At 34.0% G+C, this 21,295-nt stretch overlaps 2 protein-coding genes across 3 annotated transcripts; both read right to left on the minus strand.

Moving 5' to 3' along the window:
* Positions 1–2,530: 2,530 nt before the first annotated feature.
* Positions 2,531–6,840, minus strand: LOC120250425 (AP-5 complex subunit mu). The gene is made up of 9 exons (XM_039259243.1): positions 6,768–6,840; positions 6,552–6,677; positions 6,162–6,476; positions 5,281–5,573; positions 4,285–5,183; positions 3,969–4,025; positions 3,378–3,425; positions 2,925–3,032; positions 2,531–2,843 (listed from the first exon to the last, which is right to left on the minus strand). The coding sequence occupies exons 1-8, from the start codon at positions 6,830–6,832 to the stop codon at positions 2,955–2,957; spliced, it is 1,881 nt and encodes a 626-aa protein (XP_039115177.1). The 5' UTR covers positions 6,833–6,840; the 3' UTR covers positions 2,531–2,843; positions 2,925–2,954.
* A 1,082-nt stretch (positions 6,841–7,922) lies between these two features.
* Positions 7,923–21,240, minus strand: LOC120250111 (F-box/LRR-repeat protein 4). 2 transcript variants are annotated; one of them, XM_039258889.1, is made up of 8 exons: positions 19,596–21,240; positions 18,169–18,396; positions 16,904–17,310; positions 16,381–16,566; positions 15,445–15,634; positions 14,431–14,507; positions 9,106–9,256; positions 7,923–8,655 (listed from the first exon to the last, which is right to left on the minus strand). In XM_039258889.1, the coding sequence occupies exons 1-8, from the start codon at positions 19,881–19,883 to the stop codon at positions 8,359–8,361; spliced, it is 1,824 nt and encodes a 607-aa protein (XP_039114823.1). In that variant the 5' UTR covers positions 19,884–21,240; the 3' UTR covers positions 7,923–8,358. The 2 variants fall into 2 exon arrangements, with proteins under 2 accessions (XP_039114823.1, XP_039114822.1); XM_039258888.1 differs by having other exon boundaries at positions 15,445–15,637; positions 19,596–21,239.
* Positions 21,241–21,295: the final 55 nt, after the last annotated feature.

Raw genomic sequence — 21,295 nt, forward strand, 5'->3', positions numbered from 1 at the left:
TTAATCTTGAATTCTTGATAGAAATTATGCACCCATTGATTTCCATTTACAAACAAAGTTCTCCTTTGCACCACTTCATAAAATATTCAACAAGTTTGAAGTAATTTCTTGTTCTTTTATCCTTCATGATGCTTCATTGACCCCCTGCCATTTTCTCATACACATACCCTCAAGATCCTACTTCAATTTAAGACTTCAAATAAGAAAAATGTTAACCATATAAAAAGATAGATGTTTATGTTTTCTCAGCAAATAATGAATAGTATCACTTGTGAAAAAGAGCATAACTAAAGTTACTCTTCTTATTATTCTTTAGAAAGACCCTTTGAAACAAAAGGGGAGCAAGTAGAAGAAATACAAACATCAGTGAAGAGACATGGAACATTTAGTATTGTTGTATTCCATTAACCTGTGTTGAGATTAATTTGGTGATCAAATCAACAACTACCCCATCATTGAATATATCATTATTGAGAAAGATCAATGTTAATATATATAGTACATATTGTTGAATGATTTCTCCTAAAGATTAATACAGTAGCTAGCTAGGAACAAAATGGTAAAAGATAACTTACTTCTTCTTGTTCTTCTTCTACTTCATAACATATCATACAAATACATGAACAAATCTAAGTGTATGTGTATATATATATAGTGGTCTCTTAATAAAAGAAAAAAATAAGATGAAAAAACATAGTTTTAGATGTGAAAGAGAGGATACATAAATTGAACTTATCACCACCACCACCACCGCCACCATTATCCTCTTCTTCTCCAAAGGACCCTTTAATGGAAGGAACAAAAAAATGCTAGCTAGTAGACAATGAACAACAAAAAAAGGGCCCTACTACTCTAGAGCAAATCAATGTTAAACAAACATATGCACAAATCAAAGTGTATATATATATATATTAAAGTAAACATCATTTCTTTATGCCAAGATTTGGTGAAACTTTTTTGCATGAGAATTCTCATAGAATAAAATTTAATAACACTTTGAAAAAAAAAACACTAGATAAGAACTCCTCTACAGTTCTCTAAGCTTTTGTTGAGTGACACCCAGAGTTCCCCCAAACACTTCATTAAGGCTGTTTAGGCTACCCTTATGAAGTGTTTGGAGGGAACTCTAGGGGATACCCAACTCATCATATCCCACAAAAGCACTCCTTTGCTCTCTATGAATTAATCACTACCATTAGTGAGTATTTATAATGCCTGCTTATCCTCATGAGAAATAGGCAGCATTATGAGTTGCATTCATGATTCAATGAACCTAGTCAGCTTCCTGGCATAGTGGTCACTTCCACCTTTAAAGTTTGATCTCCTTTGTACCACAACATCTGAAAGATACCATAGCCATATCCCATTCCTCCAGAGTGTGGTGCCAAGCCAAGCCAACCCAAGCAATTTGTTATCTTCATTTGCACTAGATGTATAGCATGTGATTTGCTAAACTGTAAACACTGCTCCATGTGTATCATATCACAGTGTATACCATGTACACCGATCGATGATTGACACGTTGCGCGAGTTTTTTTCGCCGAAAGGAATGTTCATGGTCACTGGAATCTGTCAAGAGGGATATCTCATGTAGGACTAGTACTACTTTTATCCATTCAAGCTCTTAATGTGGCTACATTCAATGAATGTGTTGAAGAAGAAGAAGATAACTATGAAATGATGTAGGATCCATGTATATGCATGTATGTCTATAAATAGGGAGCAATGGAGTTGCATGCCTTTCCAACCAATTAAGTTGAGCATTAGCATTAGTAACAGTTGGATCTCCTCTAGAGTTCCCTCAGACTACTTCAGTAGTTTTTGAGTTATTGATTTTCCAAGCTCCACTGAAGTGTTTGGGGGAACTCTAGGTGGCATTCAACAATATATATATCTCTATGTGTGTGTACATGCATGTGTGTGTTTTTTTGAAAATTTTAGTGGAGATTGATAGATTTGTATATGTATATATATATATATGTTCATCAAGTTGGTTTTCCTCTGGAGTTCCCTTGAAGCACTTCACTGGCATTAATCATGTATTTGGCTAAAGTCCTAGTGAAGTGTTTGGGGGAACTCTGGATGTCATCCAACACTTGTTTATTAATCAATCAGAGTCTGTTTTGAAGTGAAGAAATAATGCTCCTTGTTGCTTTATTCAAAGTAGTATTTATTCTGAAGCTAGTGTGCATTGCATGATTCTTAGCATTTTCATGCAAAAAGGTATTTTTATTTCTCTATTATATTGGTTAAAGTTAGTGATAGTCATTAATATGATTGGTTGTGAATATATGACAAAAGATGTTGATTTATGTTAGTTTTTAAGGGTTCTTTTTTCTTTTTTGGGACCTCTCACATTTTTGTCAGATTGGTGCAATTTAAGGTCATAAGTTTCAAGGAATGATCAAAATATTTATGTAGACAAAATTTATAATTGGATGGAATAATGAAAGCTTTTATTTTGACAGCTTGCTATTGAATCTTTGGACTTCTGTAGAGTCTCAAGATAACACAAAACACAAAGGTGAAAGATAAAATTCATGGAAAATTGCCATGGATTTATTGACTCATGGAAATGAGAAATCATGATCATCATACATTAAACCTCTTAAACTGATATCCATATCCAGCTTCATACTAAGCAAGAGAAAAAAAAAACAATGGTTTTAGTAGGATTGATTACAAAGCATTCATGCTAGCTAACTTCTTCGAATCTGTCAGAAAATCCTGATGCAAATTATCCGCCACAAAACATAGAGACAGTATGAAGGATAGAAAGGTATTTTCTGCCGATCTATCATTCAGTCTTCAATCAAAAAGTGCCATTCAGCTGCGACAAAAATCTGCAAGAAAATGGTACATTATTGTATATGGTAATTTTAATGGACTCCATATTTTAAATGGTCAAATAGTATACACCAAACCTTGTGCGGCCATGGATGAAAAGGTTTGTATTATTGCTTAAGCTCGGGTGACTTAGCAAAAGGGCATGTTCCCAAAGTATTCCATAATAGATAATCTCCGGATAAAGCCTGCTTTAAGAAAGCATGTCCTTTACATATTTGAAAAGAATAACCATAGAAAAAATAGAGTTAAGCGAAAATTTCATCAATGTCATAACCCTACTTATGTCACTGCATGAATACATTGTTTCTGTTTTTGACTAATCATTTGCACTTGATCACTACAATAGTGCATTTCTTTTGACAATAAAATCATGAAAATCAAGGCAAGATGCGGGCTTAAAGGATAAAAAATAAAAAAAGTAGAGCCTTGCAAAAAAATAATGAGGCTAACAAACTAATAATTATAATATACTGCATGTATCAAGTCCATTGATTGTGATTGAAAGAATGGCGATTTTTTGTTTGTGCTACCTGCATTGAGTACTCCACTGGAGCTTTAACAGCTGGATAAATGCTTACCTGTATAATCAGAAACTCTCAGGTTATGTACAGAATTGCAATGAAAGGTAATGGATATTAGAGCTGTTCATTTCAACTCAAAATATTCAAAGCAGATAAGCTCCCAAACCACCTTCCTTACTCTTTTCCTCATGCTACCCATGAAAAACCCTAATCCTTAGACAATACATATAGGATTGACAATTACATTCTTGACTACAAGTACTAGTCTTGGAATGTCTGCAGCCATGATGCCTCAAAAACAAAGAATATATATATAGACACACACATATATGTATGCCTTACTATCTCAATAAAAATGTTAAATTGAGACAACCACTAGCGCAAATGAGTCAATCTAATTGGGAGAAAGGACTCATAAAACCTTTTTTTGTGTGTGTGTGGATTTGGCAATATTTGCTTTTAAAACATGAGTCACTTCTGAAGCTAACATAAACTGTACAACTAATACATGAAAATTTTAATAGTTTAATCAGTTAAATTATCTAACCAAATCATCTAAAGATAAGGATGCACATTCGAAGTCATCAGTGACACACTTACAGATTTTGGATCAATTGACATTCCTGATAACGTTCCCCCAACAATCTTGAATGACACCTGCAAATAGCACATAGTAGTATGCTTAATAAGAACAATGTAGACCCAGAATTTCTAAAAGATACCAGACCATATAAAATGGAGAAAGATAGGCCATGCAGGAAATTCATATTACACAATATTGAACTTCAATGGAACTAATCAATAAGTCTACAGAAAACAAGCAATCACATATCAAATTTAGCACCCCAACTCAAAATTATGCACATATCAAGAATAACTCATGAATTAGCAAACACTATTAACAATAAAAACTTACTTTTGCATAATTATACGCTTGCCAACAAAATGGTTCTTCCAAATCCACTGCTTGCAGGTCTTTGTTCATTTTTTCCATTAAGTATTCATCAATGTTGACAATATTGTTTGAACCTTCTTGCTCAATATCACTATCTTCTTCAACTGCACTTGGTGCAACTGACCTGGACATTGAAGATACTCTTTGACTTGTCCAAGGAAAAAATCTAATAGTTCCTGAAAAAATTGCCTCAACACTCTTTCCAGAAATGCCTCGTCCAGCTGTAATTATTTTCCATTCAACAGAATGTTCGGTCATTGACACTGTTCCAGTTGAAGGGTTCCCATCAAAGGATGAAACCCGCCTCCGAGGAAAAGGCATCGTCACAGTACAAAATTCCATGGACAAAGGAGCCTTGTAACCTTCCATCAAACGTAATTTGAACAGAAATGCACCTTCATCTTCTGAGACCATCGATAGCTGATAGAAACCTTTCACCGGAGGATCAAGGCCTGAAAAGGCCTGGTAACGCATTAAAGTAAAATTTCCTAGTGGTGGAGAAAACATCATAGCCTGTTTATCTATGCCTTGCTCAGACACTTGGACACAAGGATGGAATGATAAAACTTCAACACGAACAGAACTCAGCCCAGTAAGTGGTAGGGACACATCAGGCAACCCTTCCAGTTCTGCTCTGCAATTAACTTGACCTGAAATTGATATTACATCAGGAATTTCATCCCTGTCATACATTGACGCATAGATTGTCTCATGAATTGTGAACAATACTCTTTGCTTTCCTTTGTATAAATATGGCTTCCATCCAGGTTGTTTGAGATCAGTAGGTGGCGCATCCAAAGCAGAAAACCCTGTAGTCTTTATAGCTGAGATATTGGAAAAATTGAGGTCAAGGGGTGTCCCTGCAAAGATATTTGCAAAATGAACATGAAAATAGCACAATCTGGAAAGAAAAGACAGAAATATGTAATAAGAAGAAAACAACAGAGAACTACCAACCAAAGGGCATGGCACTACTTATAAATGTCCGCAAAGCATCTTTATCAATTGGCCTGGTGGTGCTTTTGGGCGTGTCTGATATAATAGCACCTATAGTAGAAGCACCTGATGCAGTAGAAGCAACAACTGGTGCTGCAACAGGTTTTGCCCTGGCAGCAATACCTGAAATGCCTATGCTGCCAGTCAGAGAATCCAACAATCCTCCCACAGAAGGAGTTGAACCAGCAACCACCTCTGGCTCTACCGTATCTCCAGTAATTATGTCTCCCACAGCGTGTGCCACCGCAAATGCCCTGTGATGTGACATTCAAGAAGCATAGGAACATCTCAATCACATTCAAAATGTAAAATTTCAAAAATAATCACAGTTCAGAATGCTTTACTTTGGGATCTAACTAATCTCTAGATGTAAGGCTAAATTTCAAGAGTTGATATACCATCCCTATTTCCTGCCAGTAATGTGTTAATGCAAGTTTGCAGAGTCAACACAAAATAAGAATCAAGTGGAGTCTATAATAAGATGATACAATGCCAAAAAGGAATAAATAATAGTATTTGGCAATATTCAAATTAAGATGAATAACTAGCTTCAAAGTGAGGATCCAAAATCTAGACACCAGAAAATCACACAGCAACACCTACATTTCTATGTCATTGATTGAACAAGAATACAATACATGCGTGTCATTAACTATTTGCCAAACTTGTTCAAATAGTTCAATAATTCAACCTAGCAAGCTCAGCACTTTCAGAAAAACAATGTCAATTAATTTACATTCTAACTCTACTCTCTACTAATATATTGAATATTTACACAAGATACTCCTGCAGTAAATTGACAGTAATCCAATTCCAGACACATTGCAAGAAACTCACCATACCCTGTTATACATGGAAGGCTAAGCAAAAGAGAAGACAAGCTATCTTCCTCTCCATCGGAATCCCCGCACCCGGGTCTCCCACTCTTGCTTTCATATTCTTTGAATTGTCGAGGCTCAACCAAAGGCAGAGCAAGAATGCAATAACTCCCTTTGACATGCAAAACCAAAGGCCATAACAAAAACTCCTCTTCCTCTTCCTCTTCTTTCAGAACACGAAGACCCACAATGTGCCGACTAATCGGATCAACAATCCAAGAATCCGACACACGGGACAACTGAGCAACACGAATACCAAAACCACGCGCCGACCCTTCCCTGCAAGGACGAGAAAAGCCATTCAACACACCCAATCCATCATCAGCGACTCAAAACATCAGGTGAGACAAATACCTTCTCTTCCTCTCAGCGAAGGCAGAGGCAAGCTCGGGATCGCTGGGAAGAGAATGAAGAGGGGAGTGCCCGGCGAGCTCACGGTCGCAAGCAACACGCCAACGCTTCTCAACAACAGGGAATCTCCTGGAGAAGAGAAATCGAGATAGAAAAGCAAAGATCTAAGCTTGAATGGATGGAGAAATTGGATGAGCGGAAGGTGTTCGATGGAATTACCGTGAAAAGACGACGGTGTCTTGAGGGCTGATGATCCACAGCGCTCTGATGCTGCATCCTGACATCGCTTCTTCGGTTTTCTTCGAGTAATGAATGGGGAGAGCTAAATGGTGAGGAGTTTTTGCATAAAACCTCCTGTATTTAAAATATTTACAAATTTCATAGAAAATGGTAAATATGTATAGTTTATTTTGAAAATTCATCTAATTATTTATAAAGCCTTTGATAAAATCTATGAATGGTTTTTTTTTTTTAAAAAAAAACTTGATTTATTTACATATTTTCCTCTACGTGCACTATTAAAATATATTGTAAATTGTATAATTTTAATGTTTTTCATAATAGAAATTAAATTTTATTTAAATTTTTAATTTATTTTTTGGCAGTATTAACTTTTATTTAAATGTGATGAATATAAATAATGTAATGATATAAAACTAACTTAAAATTTTTTTAGATATATATATATATATATATATGTTGATTTAATCACTATAAAAAGTTTTTACTTTAATGAATAAAAGGAGCAATTTTTTTAGGCGTATATATGTGCAAAAAAATTTTAATTTAATGACTATTCAGAAATTTTCAGTGGTATATATATACATGTTTTTTCGGTTATTTAATATTTAATAATCTATTTTAATAGTGAACATAAGGTGGAGGGATAACATGTAAACAAATTTGGTGAATTTCCAATATAGCTCAGAACTTTAAAAAAAAAAAAATATTGATGGTAATGGTATCTTAATATAGAATGTTAAAGTTATCAAAACACAACAAAATCTCAACCTCTGCTCAGGGAGACGAAAGAGAAGGATGAAATACTAATTCTCATACGGCAAGAGTGATAAACCTACACCTTCAACACGACTCACATTTTAAAGAAAATGTGAGAATATATATATATATATATATATTCTCTTTATGAATATAACAGATACAAACAATATTAATTTTATATTAATTTTATATTAGATTGAACACACACACACACACACATATATATATATATATGAACAAATACTTTATGTTGTCTAAAATATATAAACAATTCTCATATTTTGAAAAATCAAATACATCAAAATCAAATCTCAACATTGGTAAGATCAGAAGATACAAAAACAATATCCAATTTCAAGACAAAGTAACCAGTGAGTAATGATCTGCTTTACCTCTATTAGAAGCACCTGGATTTTAGCACAGGAACTGAAACAAAAATAATAATAATAAACATATTTCAAAGTTTCCGAAAAAAGGTAAGCCAGTAATTGCATACTGACTTTAACATTGCTGGTTCACCTCACATTTCAAGCTCTAAAATACAAAAATCACTCTAACAAATTAGAATACACAACCTGGAGTCTTGTTATGTGGCAAGCCATCTGCGGTGCCTTCCTATCAGAGATCTTGCACTTGTCTACAAACACCTCCATGTTCACATCATTGAAAGATTATGTCTACCACCAACTGGAGGGTGATCGGTATAAAACAAAATACGAAAAAAACACATGCTGCTTTTTGTCTGGTGAATTTTTATTCTGAATAGCACGATGATGGGCTTGTAAGATTGGAGAAATGATGAGAATTGCTAGAGCTCCACGCAAAGGAAAGAGAGGACTGCAGCTGATCGCCGCATAGTTCTATTGCTGACCTTCCACTTCTCTATCTGAACCTTCTTCATGTGATTACAGCTTGAGATGACAGTAGCTACTCCAGCTGATGTTATTGATGGGCAATAAACCATCTGGATGGTTTCAAGCTGGGTACATCCCCGGACAAGGTGGGCTAGTCCGGCATCTGTTATTTGAGGACAGTGGGATATCACAATGTCCTTCAACACATGACAACCTTCACCCAATGCGGCAAGTGCTATATCACCTAAATTCTGCAAATATGGGAACCATAAGAAAGAGATGCACATTTTTGAGATACGGAAACCTTTCAATGATTGTAGATTCAAAGATGCAGATGGTGCCGTAAAAATTTGAAACTTGTTAATGAAAAACACGCAACATCGCTGAAGTCAAGATGCTTTTTCAAGAAAACAATATGAGTCTAAATAATTCTCTCAATTCAAAATCTTAGTTTCTTAATCATACTTCACACCAAACCCGGCTTTTATCTCACACTGTTTTCTTTAACATACCAACATGGATCACTATATATAGGCATTATAAGCCCGTTGCTAATTGTTGTGAACATATGTTATTCTCGTTAACCTTGGTGTCGGCGCCTAACATGGTGATATATTCATTTTCTAGACGCAATAATGTTTGCCACTCCATTCTCTATTTTATACAAGCTGTTTTAGTAAATTAGGAGAGGGTAAAGTTACCTGAAGAACACTGACATCCAGGGAGATGAGTTCAGGACAACCTCTTGCAATGGCTGTGAGACCAACATCTGTAATTTGATGGCACCCACTAAGGTTCAAATGTTCAAGAGGACAGCCTTGACCAATGGCAATAAGTGCCCCATCACCAACCCTAGCACAAAGAAACAAGTAATATATGCGTAAATTACAAGTATAGGTTAAAGAATACTAGATAGCATGATCTTCAAGCATTAGAAATTGGATGCTCCAATAGATTCAGCCACAAAACGTTGGTCATGCCATAGCAATACAAATAACTTTTAAGCACACGAATTCACCTGTAAATATCTCATAAGGAAGCATACTAATTTAGTAAAGATATATGTCTAGATCTACATACGCCCATGCGTTATCAAATGTTCATGGGCATGCTCAGGTATAATATACTGACTAATCACATTTAACATTGGATCGTCATTTTGCTCAAGTATTGCAAAACCTTTTTATCACATATTTTGCAAGTAATCACCAAATATTGACAAATAAGAGCTAAATAATAAAGTAATAAACTCATAAAAGAAACCTTGTGAAGAAAAACAACAGACTTGTTCACCTAAACAGCCTTGCCCTGATTACAAGTCAAATTTCACTCATCCTAGTGCATGCAAATATTCAGTGTGATACAATTACACCCCATGATCATCTCCCATGGAAACTTATGCACACAAAAAGTTGAAGTATTCCTGGAATTCACAAGAGATTAAATAGTTGAACACTAGACCTCTCACGAAGCATATTCTGAAGTTTACTGGTCCACATTTTCAAAAAGTTGAGACAACCCTGTTTAGCTTGACTCAAGTCAAAACAACATCCTAGGATTTTAAACTAAATCACATGCCAACTAAACAAAGAAGCAATCACCACTCTGAACTTCAAGCAATTTTCTGGAAACACAACCGTTTAATACAAACATGGCAGTCTCACGCTTACCACCCTAATATTTGCTACAAGATAAAAATAGAATCAGAATTTCAATGACATACAAAAGCAAGATAAAAGCTAATACTAAATTTTCATAAAATATATATACTTGATAAATAAATCATATGTTATGAGACTCATATGTTATGAATACCATAGAAATAGTGGATGGCTATTGTAGTGGAGCCACTCATATTTTACTATAGCAGCCGTCGATATTATTACCATTCCACCTACCAATGTATTTTAGACTGTTGGATCGAATTAATCATAATTGTCCATTCATCGCTTGAATGGCTATAAATACCCTCGCATTTGTTGTAAATATTATATAGAAGATAAAGGAATAAGAAGAGGTGAAATAGAAGTAAGGGTGTTTGATATTTATCTTTTTTTTTCTTTTATGCTTATCATATGTTATTCATGTTTCACTTTAAGATTATCCTATATTATTCATGGAAATCTATATATATGTTTATCTTGAGAATGAATTATTAGGAGTATTTACAATATGTTATCTACACGAATCTGCTCCTGATCTTGTTCTACACTTTGATTTATCTTTAATTTAGCTTTATATCCAATTTTTGTATTTTTAATCAATATTTTCTTTTAATTATTTATTATGCTTTTCTAGTGTTTGAATTTAATAGCAAATATTGCAAGAAGAGAATTCGAGGCCCTCTATATTTCTAGGAGCAATTATATCTCATGGAACTTCGATATCAAGCTCCATTTAAAAACCAGGAACCTAGACAAATCATTGAGGCTGATAATAATGAGCCCAATGATAATAAGGTAAAAGCCTTATGCTATGTTTGGATTGAGGGCCGGCGAGGGAACGTAAAGTAAAGCGAGGGTTTTGAAGGGTCAGAGTCGGCCCTTCCCTCGTTTGGATTGGTATTTTTAATTTAACGAAGGGAAAAGAAGGGTTAACTCTGACCCTCCAAAACCCTCCGAAACCCCCCTTTTCCTGGCCCCCCGATTTGGGGTGCCGGGGGAGGGAGAACCTCGTAAAGATTTTAAAATTTTTAAAAACCTTATTACCCTTAATTTTTTTTAAATTAATTACATAACACCACTTCATAAGTTTTTTCTTTCATTTTTTTCAATCTAATTTTATTTTAATCAAGTATTCACATGACACCCATCACAATATTTGTTTTTATGTATTTCTTTTTGTTTGCTTATTTTTTTTATCTATTTGTTTATATTGTGTTTTTTATTTCTCAATTCATCATTAGAATAATTTATCTTAATAGAATTCTATTCTTAATATAATTCTATTGCTATCCAAATTTTATTCGAAGCACAAATAAAATTTAAATTTTCTTTGAGTGAGAAAAAAAACTAATAATTATGTAATTCAACATGATTATTATGCTATGAATTAAAATATTAAAATAGGTTTATTAACAATATGATAAAGTGATCTTGTGATGATCCATATAGAATTGTAGGAGGAATTGGTCTTTAAATCCTAATTAAGTAATTTGGTGTTGTATAATTGAGAGGGAAACTATTCTAAGAATAGTTAGAAGCTACTTTGCATCGGCACGACTAATTGTTCATGCGTGGTGCTACATAGGATAACGTGCTATTCAAAAGGTAGGTTTTTCTTTCAACTATAGATTCTGATGACTAATAATTTGTTTGTATTTAAAAAATTTGATGTTTGGGAAATATATATTTTGGTTTCACTTTTATCTTTGACTTTGTTTTTGTCTTCTTTATGCAAATATTATATGGTTATATGATAGATAATAGTTTATTTGTGCTTCAAATATCCACATAATTTATTTTCTTTTATAAATTATGTGATTAGACATTAATGCAATTGTATTTTATTATAAAATATAAAAATCAAAATAATAATTTTAATATTTATTAAAAAAAATCTACTTAAAGTGTGAATTTATTCGAGATATTCATAATGCATGTGTTTAAATAGAAATAAGTAATTTTTATTTAATAATAAGGGTATAATTGGTAAATCATATTATTATATATCTTTTCCTTTCTTTTCCCTTCCGTAACCAAACAAGGTTTATTAGAGAACTCTTCTTTCTTTTCCCTCCATAAAATTTGTCTATCCAAACGAGAGTTGAACCCGTCCTTTCCTTTCCCTCCCCTTACTTTCCCTTCGACTTTTGAATCCAAACACTATGTTAATAAGCAAGGTTGTCAGACCCGGACCGGCCCAGCCGGTTCAACCGGAAAAACCGGGAACTGGCCATGTGGCCGGCCCGGGTATACCCCATTGAACCGGGTATTAAAAAACCCGGTGTTAACTCGGTGACCCGGCCGGATCAATCGAGTCACAATGTTTATTTTTTTTTACAATATTTAATAATTTATTATTATTTTCCCATTAGACAATAAATAGAATTACATATATATATATACCATAAACATACCAACAAAAATTAACATTTAAAAATAAAATCTATTAATGTGTTATGTAAATACTTTCTAAAAATTTAATTTATTAAGAAAATAAAACAATAAATGAGTGCAATTTTATTATAAAAATATAAAATTAAAGTATTCTAATTAAATAAAAAATATAAGAAAATTTAAAACAAAATAAAAACTCAATTGAGATATAAGAATTAGTGAATTAAATTTCTTATCTATTTTAACAAAATCAATAAACAAATAAATAAATAAATAAATAAATAAATAAATAAATAAATAAATAACACCGAGAGAAGTTCGATAATTATATATTAATATATTAAATTTGTAAATATTTAAAAAATATAAAAATAAATGACATAACTAGAAAACTCTACTGTATATAAGGTCATTTATCAATTTAAATATCAAATTTGAGTAGGTTTTTATATTATAATTATGGGTTTAATATTATATTTGCTCATTATTAATTATTATAATATTTTTATATTTAATTATTGACCCCGGTTTAACCCCGGTTCAACCCGGTCGAACCCATTGACCCCTGGGCTTAGCCGGGTCATTGCCCGGGTCGGATCTGACAACCTTGTTAATAAGGCTGATCACCTTGATGAGGGCTTGAAAAATGAGCATTTGATCATTGAGGATTCACAGGAATTGTGGTTCTCCCTGATAGAGTTTTGAAAATCTCAAAACGGTCTATTTGCCTAAAACATGCAAAGATTAGTCAAATCTCATGTTACAAGATTTTAAGAGCATGCAAGAATATAATTATATTCTTGGAATTATCGCTCGGAATTAAAAACTTGAGATTTGAGCGTGCTTTGGGCAAATAGACTATTTAGAGATGTTTAAATCTCTTTTTCAAGGAGAACCACAATTTCTGTGAATTCTCAATGGTCAAATATTCATTTTATGGGCCATCAACAAGATGATGCCTTATAAATATTAAAACTTTTGCCTATTATCATTGGGCTAATTATTATCAGTCTCAATGGTTTTGCCCAAGTTCCTAGCTTTTAAATGGAGCTTGATATCGTGTCTCCATGAAATATAATTGCTCCCAGAAATATGGAGGATCTCGAATTCTCTTCTTGCAATATTTTCCATTAAATTGAAATACTTGAAAAGTATAATAGACAATTAGAAGAAAATATTAAGTAAAAATATGAATTAAGTTAAATGAAAGTGCAAAACAAGATTAGAAGCAAATTCATGCTGAAAACGTATTATAAATATTACTAATAATTCACTCTCAATATAAACATATATATAGACTTCCATGAAAAATATAAGATAATTATAAAGAGAAACATGAATAACATGCAATAAGTATAAAGGAAAAGAAAATACGTACCAAACACCCAAGTTTCTATTTCATCTCTTTTTATTCCTCCTCCTATTATATAACACTTACAACAAATGAGGGATATTTATAGCCATTCAAGGGATAAATGGACGGTCATGATTTAATTCGATCTAACGGTCAAAAATATTTTGGTAGGTGAAATAGTAACCATACTGGCGGCTGCTACAGAAAAACGTGGGTGACTACTATAATATAGTGGTTGCTACATTGACACATGGGCGGCTGCTACAGTACAGTGGTTGCTGCAGTGACACACATGGGCAGCTACAATCAATTGCTAAAGTAAAGTCCACTGCTACCATAGACATCCACTGTTTCTATAGCATTCATAACATATCCTATATTATTCATAGAAATCTATATATAAGTTTATATCGTGAATGAATTAGTGGTATTTACAATGTCACTAAATTTTCACAAAATACAAACCTAAGTAAAGAACTGTATAATCAAACATGGGTAAAATTTTTGCTAAGGTGAAGAAAATCACAAGAAAATGGTATGAACTATAAACTTCTGACTATGAGTCTATGACTATATTACTAAATTAAGAATAGGATGAGGTTGGTGATATTTACCTGTCACAATATCGAAGACTCAAGTCTCGAAGGAGTTTGCAATTTTGACCAACAGCAATTACTCCCTTGTCTCCTATCTGCCCATAGGAAATCATTAGTCAAAGAGCTATTTGACGCTATGCTGGGTTGAGCCATCACATTTGAAAACCAAAACCAAATTGAAAAATAGTTGGTCAGAATCATTTAAATGCTACAGTATGAACAAGTCTCTAAACTCCTGAGCAATTGGATAGCGGGCTGTTGTGAAAACCTTGCATACATCCTTTAGCTAGAAGATATTCCTTAAAAATAATTAAAACAGAGCATCTTTGTTCAACTTAATCCTCCTACATTGCAATTCAAAACAAAAAGAATCAGCAACTGAAACCAAGTTAAATTGATGTAAAATAACAATGTGAATTTCAGCATCATTTACATGGAATAAATGTGCTTCACATGCATTCATGTTGTGTTTAAACTAAATTTTTTAGCTCCAACAACCAGTAGCGCCAGGCATTTCAATTGGACTCAATGTCTAGACATTACAAGTAGAAACGAACTCTAGCTCTGAATTCCAGGACTCACAGTATCAAATAAAACTAGGACTGTAAAGTTTTCTACCAGATTTCTTCTCTGTTACATTTTTGTTTCTGCATTTGAGTCTGACCGAAGGGTGACATTGTGTTCCCTACTAACTTTCTAAGGTCCTAAACTAATGGGCATTTAGATTCAGCACAACTACAGGCACGTGCTCTCTTTCCCTTATGTTCTAATTATCTATAAAAACTCTACATGTTAAACCTCTTCCATCCCTTGCTCGTTGCTTGCAAATGCTAAAGCTTTGAAAACAAATTGGGGCCGAATTAACTTTAAAATTGTACAATCAAGAAATTCACATGATAAATAAATAATAGATATCATAACAAATTTTAAAACTTCAAAAAATAAAAAAATATTATGTTTGAGTTGATCAAAGGAACTAAGTAAAGACATATTTACTTAGTGATAAATTATGTTAGATAATCTCCTTTTTACCTCATAACACCGGCGAACATGGAGCTTCTTCAAATTTCGGCAACCTTGAGCTACTTCACATAGCGCCTCATCATCTATACTCAAACAGTCAACTAAATGAAGAGCTTGCAGAAGTGTACAGCCTCTGCCAATTTCCAGAAGGGCACTGTTCCTGATCCTTTGGCAGTATAACAAAGCCAACTCTGAGAGTCTTCTGAAATTTAATATAGAGTTTATCAAAGGAACTTATATAGCTGATTAATATAAGATATGGAACATTTTAAATATTGGAAGGGTAAAATTAGATGGCCAAAACATGTTGTGTATAGGACCTGCTGAATGACTTGAACACGCGCACGCACACCCACAAGTCCATTACACCAAACTTCTAGGATATTCAATAATGGTCGGGGAAGTATATGCCCATGCTTTATCAAAGTATTCTATTAAATGTTATAACCACAAAATAGGAAAAAAGAACTTGACTACTTTTTATAATAGGAACAGAAATAATACAGTGACTGAAACAAAATAGCCAGAGAGAACAATTATATACTCTTGAAACTAAATCCCAGTCCTTCATTTTCCAAATTTCACCTTGAAATATAAATGATCTATAAAACAGAACTCAAAGGAAAGCCAAGGAAGTTGTAGAGCTTTACATGGATTGCAACTTTATTTCATTTAGGGAAAATAATTGTCACTATATTTCAATGTTCAAGATGGTTCTTTTCTCCTAAATGCTAAAGGTAGCAAATAAACATTCAATCATGCAACCCCAAGTAACACATGAAGTTGATAGATCGATGGGTTATCAATTAACAAAATAAAATTTAAAAGCAAATGGGCATAACGAACCACGAAAGAAAGAAATATAACAACAACCAATGCAGGTGAAAAATGATAAGAACATTATCTACATTTAAAGAATAGAAACAAAATGGAAAGAACTCACACGGGCAAGACCGTCCAATAGATTCCAGTCCTAAAGTTCCAATATTGTGGCAACCATTAATCTCCAAATATGTCAACCCTGTACAGCCAGCAGCAACAGTTTCAAGGCTCTTATCACTCAAGAAATAGCAGTCACTGAGAGTAAGACTTCTAAGATTCTTGCACCCTTTTCCAATAGCATAAAGACTTCTGCAAAATACAAGAAAATTTCCAATGGTCAAAAAATAATCACAGAAAATAATTGTTGAAACACCAACCTACGACTTCCAGCAAAAATAAAGCAACTGACTGGCATGTCAAAAATTTATCAGCATAATGATTCCCCCGGTGCAGGACTCAGTGGTGACCAATAGTAAATTGTTTAATGGAATAATGGTAAAAACAGAGACAGGTTAGAAGTAGTTCAAACTAAAATATGCTATTTTAGAGTAACAACAAAGATAAGTTATATCATAAGAATGTCTAATGTTATTTCTGCTAGTGCAGAATTGAGTGGCAGCAAAATGGAAGAAGATCAGCATACGACCTGTCAGTGAATTTCTGGAAGCTGTATAAAGCCAGCAGTTCCAACGAAGAACAGAAGGAGCCCACAGCTTGTAGGCCTTCATCAGTAACATTTCTGCATAGTAGCTTCAGAGCCCTCAATGATTGGCAACCTTCAGCAATCGCAATTATGCCTTCATTCTTTATGAATTCAGAGTCCAATGACAAGCTTTCAAGACTTGAACAGTGAGATGCCACAGCTTTCAAAGAGTTATCTGTAATCCAAGCACAAGCTGCAATACCAAGAACTCTTAATGAATTTGCACAGCCCTTCGCCAATCCAGCCAAACCTTTGTCAGTGAGCCCCTCACAGAAACACAAATTTAAATCTTCAAGTAGTTGACAAGACTCTCCTATTGCAATAAGACCTTGATCACCCACATAGCAGCCCTAGGTACAGGCATTTGAGGAGAAAACATTAAAATACAGGTTTCAAGATTAATTGATATAGATTCTATACACGAAGAAGCCATGAAGGTGAACCATCAATCAGGTGAAAACCCCATCTTCATGAAATTGTCGGGTGCTTTTCCACTAAAAAGTATGGAGGTTTTACATGAAAGAAGTATATTATGTATTACTTCAAAGCTCTCTTGTTTGTTATGACTAATTTACAAAGATACGGACAAATATCAATGTAAATGGCACTTACATTTGTGGTTACTACATGTGTTATGGCCTGGCTAATTGCCTGGATACTGCAGTAAAGATAATTTTCTTTATTTAGCATTGCAAAAAAACATAATATTTATTTTATTTTTCAGAGGGTCATTTCAACCACGTACACAAAATCTTGTTCCCTGGTATAAATAAAAGATAGTTTATCTCATCATTACAAATCATTGTAATGTATTAAAAACAAACTGAACAAAATTATTCTCAAAGTAATAATAAAAAGCAAAAGGGACAGCCCAACAATCATTATAAAAATAATAATAATAATAATAATAATAATAAAGAACAGAAAAGATAATGACACATTTTGAAAGTCAACAACTATGAAAAATATATGGTCAGTGGCCACAAGCATATACTTAGCACAAGAGTGTTGTGAGTGTGAAAGCATTAATAACTACAAACTAAGCAAATTTCAGACAACGTGCTTCCAATTTTATCAGAATAGGTTTTAGTAAGCACAGATGAATTGGTGTAATAGAATAAAATAGTGTAGCATGTGTGACTGAAAAAATTGAACAAGTGGGACATAAGAGATGGATAAGAGTACTAAAATGACAGAAGAAGATGCACCTGCAGATCCAAGGATCTCAAGCTTTTGCAGCTCTCAGCAATAGAGGATAGCCCAGCAGATGTTATGCTAGAACACCAGATTAAGCTTAGTTTTTCAAGTCCTTTGCAGCCATTCGCAAGTGCAGCCAAACCAGCATCAGAAATACTACATACCACTTCATTTTCCCCAAATTCATTGTTTTCCAGTGTAGATCTAGCTTCAGATGACCGTTTTGCATGCCTCTTTCGCTGAATCACAAGTTAAGAACAATTGAATTTAGCAAATAAGACAATCCAATGATCATTCACTTTCCTTACAAACATTATTATCATTGGCAGACACTATTGCCATAGTTATGGACAAGTTTTGCACTTTTAGTAACTAATTACCCATGACAATGTTCCATTCTGGAACTAAGGGGTCAACCCTTCTGATAGGCAGTCCATGCTCGTTATTGTGCCCGAGGACCACACAGAACATATTTGATATGATTTGACATGTTGGTCACATATTCTCCAGGCTACAATAGCCATCACTTTCTAGAAGGACTCAAGAACCAAACTATTTGATGCAACTAAATAGTTAATAAAAGCATTTTTAGTTAAAGCCACTGGCTGAAATTCTGAACTAAAGAAATTCTATACATTAGATGGAGGAATCAGAATACATTCCCAAGTATGAGCCAACAGGTGGAGGTTTCAAAGTCTTAGATATTTGTTATACATAATCTTAACATCCAATTATATTAATAGCAATGCATTGTAGTATTGTACTAACTCCTACCCCCAGCTCTTGCCTCTGTCACAAGGTCCGCCTGAAGCTATCAAACTTCCCTACTTTGGCACAATACGCTTATAGATCCTCTCAATATCTGGCACATATGTTTACAATATCCAATAGGGTAAGTTTCATGAAATCACCGCTATTAATCTTTAGCTGTACCTATGAAATATCAGTTATAAAAATAGTAACTCATTACACAAATCTTTATCAAGACCTGACATTTCCAATCCTATAGATTCTGCCGCCTGAGAAGGAAAGACTAAGAAGAATCTAAATGCCTTGAAAACTTTTCAATGGCAACTATTGGCACACAAATACAGTAAAGACCTACAGAAAACAACATTTTCCCTCAGTCCTTTCTAGTCCTGCTAAAAGCTATCACATCACAAAGTCCGATTTAAGTAATAAGCGACATCCAGATGCCTTGAAAGCTCTTCGAGGTGTAATAAAAGCCTTTCGAATTGCATAAAGATAAAAACAGCTGCAAGTTCCAGAATTAAAACGCTTCCTGTTCAGGAACTACTTTCCCTCTTGTGCAATATATGCCCCCAAAAAGAGGCCCAATTTATACGATCTCAAGAATCAAATACCTAAATAAAACTCTTACATGCCCATTTTCCAGCCCCATTTAGAGAGAAAGAGAGAGAGAGAGAGAGAGAGTTACCGGTGTCATTCGCGCCACCAATGGGGAAGGGCAGGAGATAGGGAGGCGTTCGTCAACGCAGATGCTCTGAAGTCCAGAGAAGCGCCGAACAAGTGCCTCCATAAGTCGGTCGGCGTCCCCGTTCGCCCCGATCCGCACATGGCGGCGGCACGCCCGTTCGATCCCAAGCCATCGACGGCACACAAGCGCGCACGCGTCGCAGCTAGCCTTGGAGCCTCCCAGGCGCCGGAACACCTCAGCGATCAGCTCGTCGGGGAGCAAAACATTGATGAGGTCGCGCCCCTTCATCCTCTGCCGCTGGCCTTCGGATCCGATGTGGATATATATATATATATATATCGAGAAAAAAAAAAGAAAAAAGAAAACGTTGATAGAAAGCGAAAGAAGAAAGGATTGACTATAAATACCTGGAATTTAGCTTAAACCTCCCTCAAATTCATACTATTTACATTACAAAAATAAGCACCTGTATCATTTTGTTCTTACACCCTTCTACTTGTCTGAAAGAAGATTGATTTAACAGAACTTCGAGAAATTTATAAAAAAGAAAAATTATTCAGGAAAGATAAGAAAAAGGCAGATGATTGTTCCAATCTTCAACCCTGCACTGAAGCTAGAAGAAGCTAGAAGAAGATAGAAGAAGTATTTCACCTAAATACCCGAAGCGTTTTACAAATAACAGCAATAAATAAAGTATAGACATTAAGGCAAGCTTTATGCAATGAAAAAGGATCAAGTTTTACAGTCATATGCATGACTACCTTTTCAACAAAGAATTCAAGATAAAATGCTAATGAAGCCAGCTGCATAATTTCATCAAAAGGATGTAATGATATGCATGTCCATCATTTGTGGGTCAGTATTATTGAAAAAAAAAGGCATAAAGTTTCCATTGATATCTAAAATTGCACAGAAAACATAGTGAATGAGTTGCATTATAGAAACAGATATAAAGCATTCAATGAATAACAATAATAAACAAAGTATTTATTAATTCAAACCTCATGGAATGACAAATGGATATTTGAACTTTTATGATGATGTGCATGCCTATCTTTTCAACACAGAAATTAAGCTACAAAACTCTAATGAAATTAGGAGAAGAATTTCATCAAAAGAGATATGCAATGCATTTAATTTCAACATCAAACCTGAGGCAAAAGATGGTCTTACTTCAAGAGGCTGGCATTTTATAGGGGAAAAAACTAGTCAAGTTAGTGAAAGATCACGTTGACAGATAATATAAGTATATAACCCTGCCAGAAAAAGTCAGTCGATCATCGAAGAATTGAAATGTAAGGCAGAAACATTTTACCTAAGACATAAAGCATTTCATAAATGACAATTACCAAATTATAAAAATTAATATCATGCGTCAGGCAAAAAGAAATGCATGTCTATCTTCTCAGTACAGAATTTACAAGGCATGCTTCTGTGCTTCATCATGATATATGGAGTTGTTTAACCCAATATATTCGACATAATTTCTATTGACATTAGATCTAAAGAAGAAAAAGGGCATGATTATGATATTAAATCCACTTTCTTCCAAGTGATTTGTATTTAATAAAAAAAGGACTAATAAATCAATTGAAAAAAATTGCATTAAGATGACAGTCAATGACTGCATCCAAGAAACTGAAACAGAAAAGTAAAAATTCACCTCAAATGCAAGTATTTTCATGAATAATGATGCTAAG

The sequence above is a fragment of the Dioscorea cayenensis genome, chromosome 19, assembly GCF_009730915.1.
Source record: "Dioscorea cayenensis subsp. rotundata cultivar TDr96_F1 chromosome 19, TDr96_F1_v2_PseudoChromosome.rev07_lg8_w22 25.fasta, whole genome shotgun sequence".
Classification (NCBI taxonomy): domain Eukaryota; kingdom Viridiplantae; phylum Streptophyta; class Magnoliopsida; order Dioscoreales; family Dioscoreaceae; genus Dioscorea; species Dioscorea cayenensis.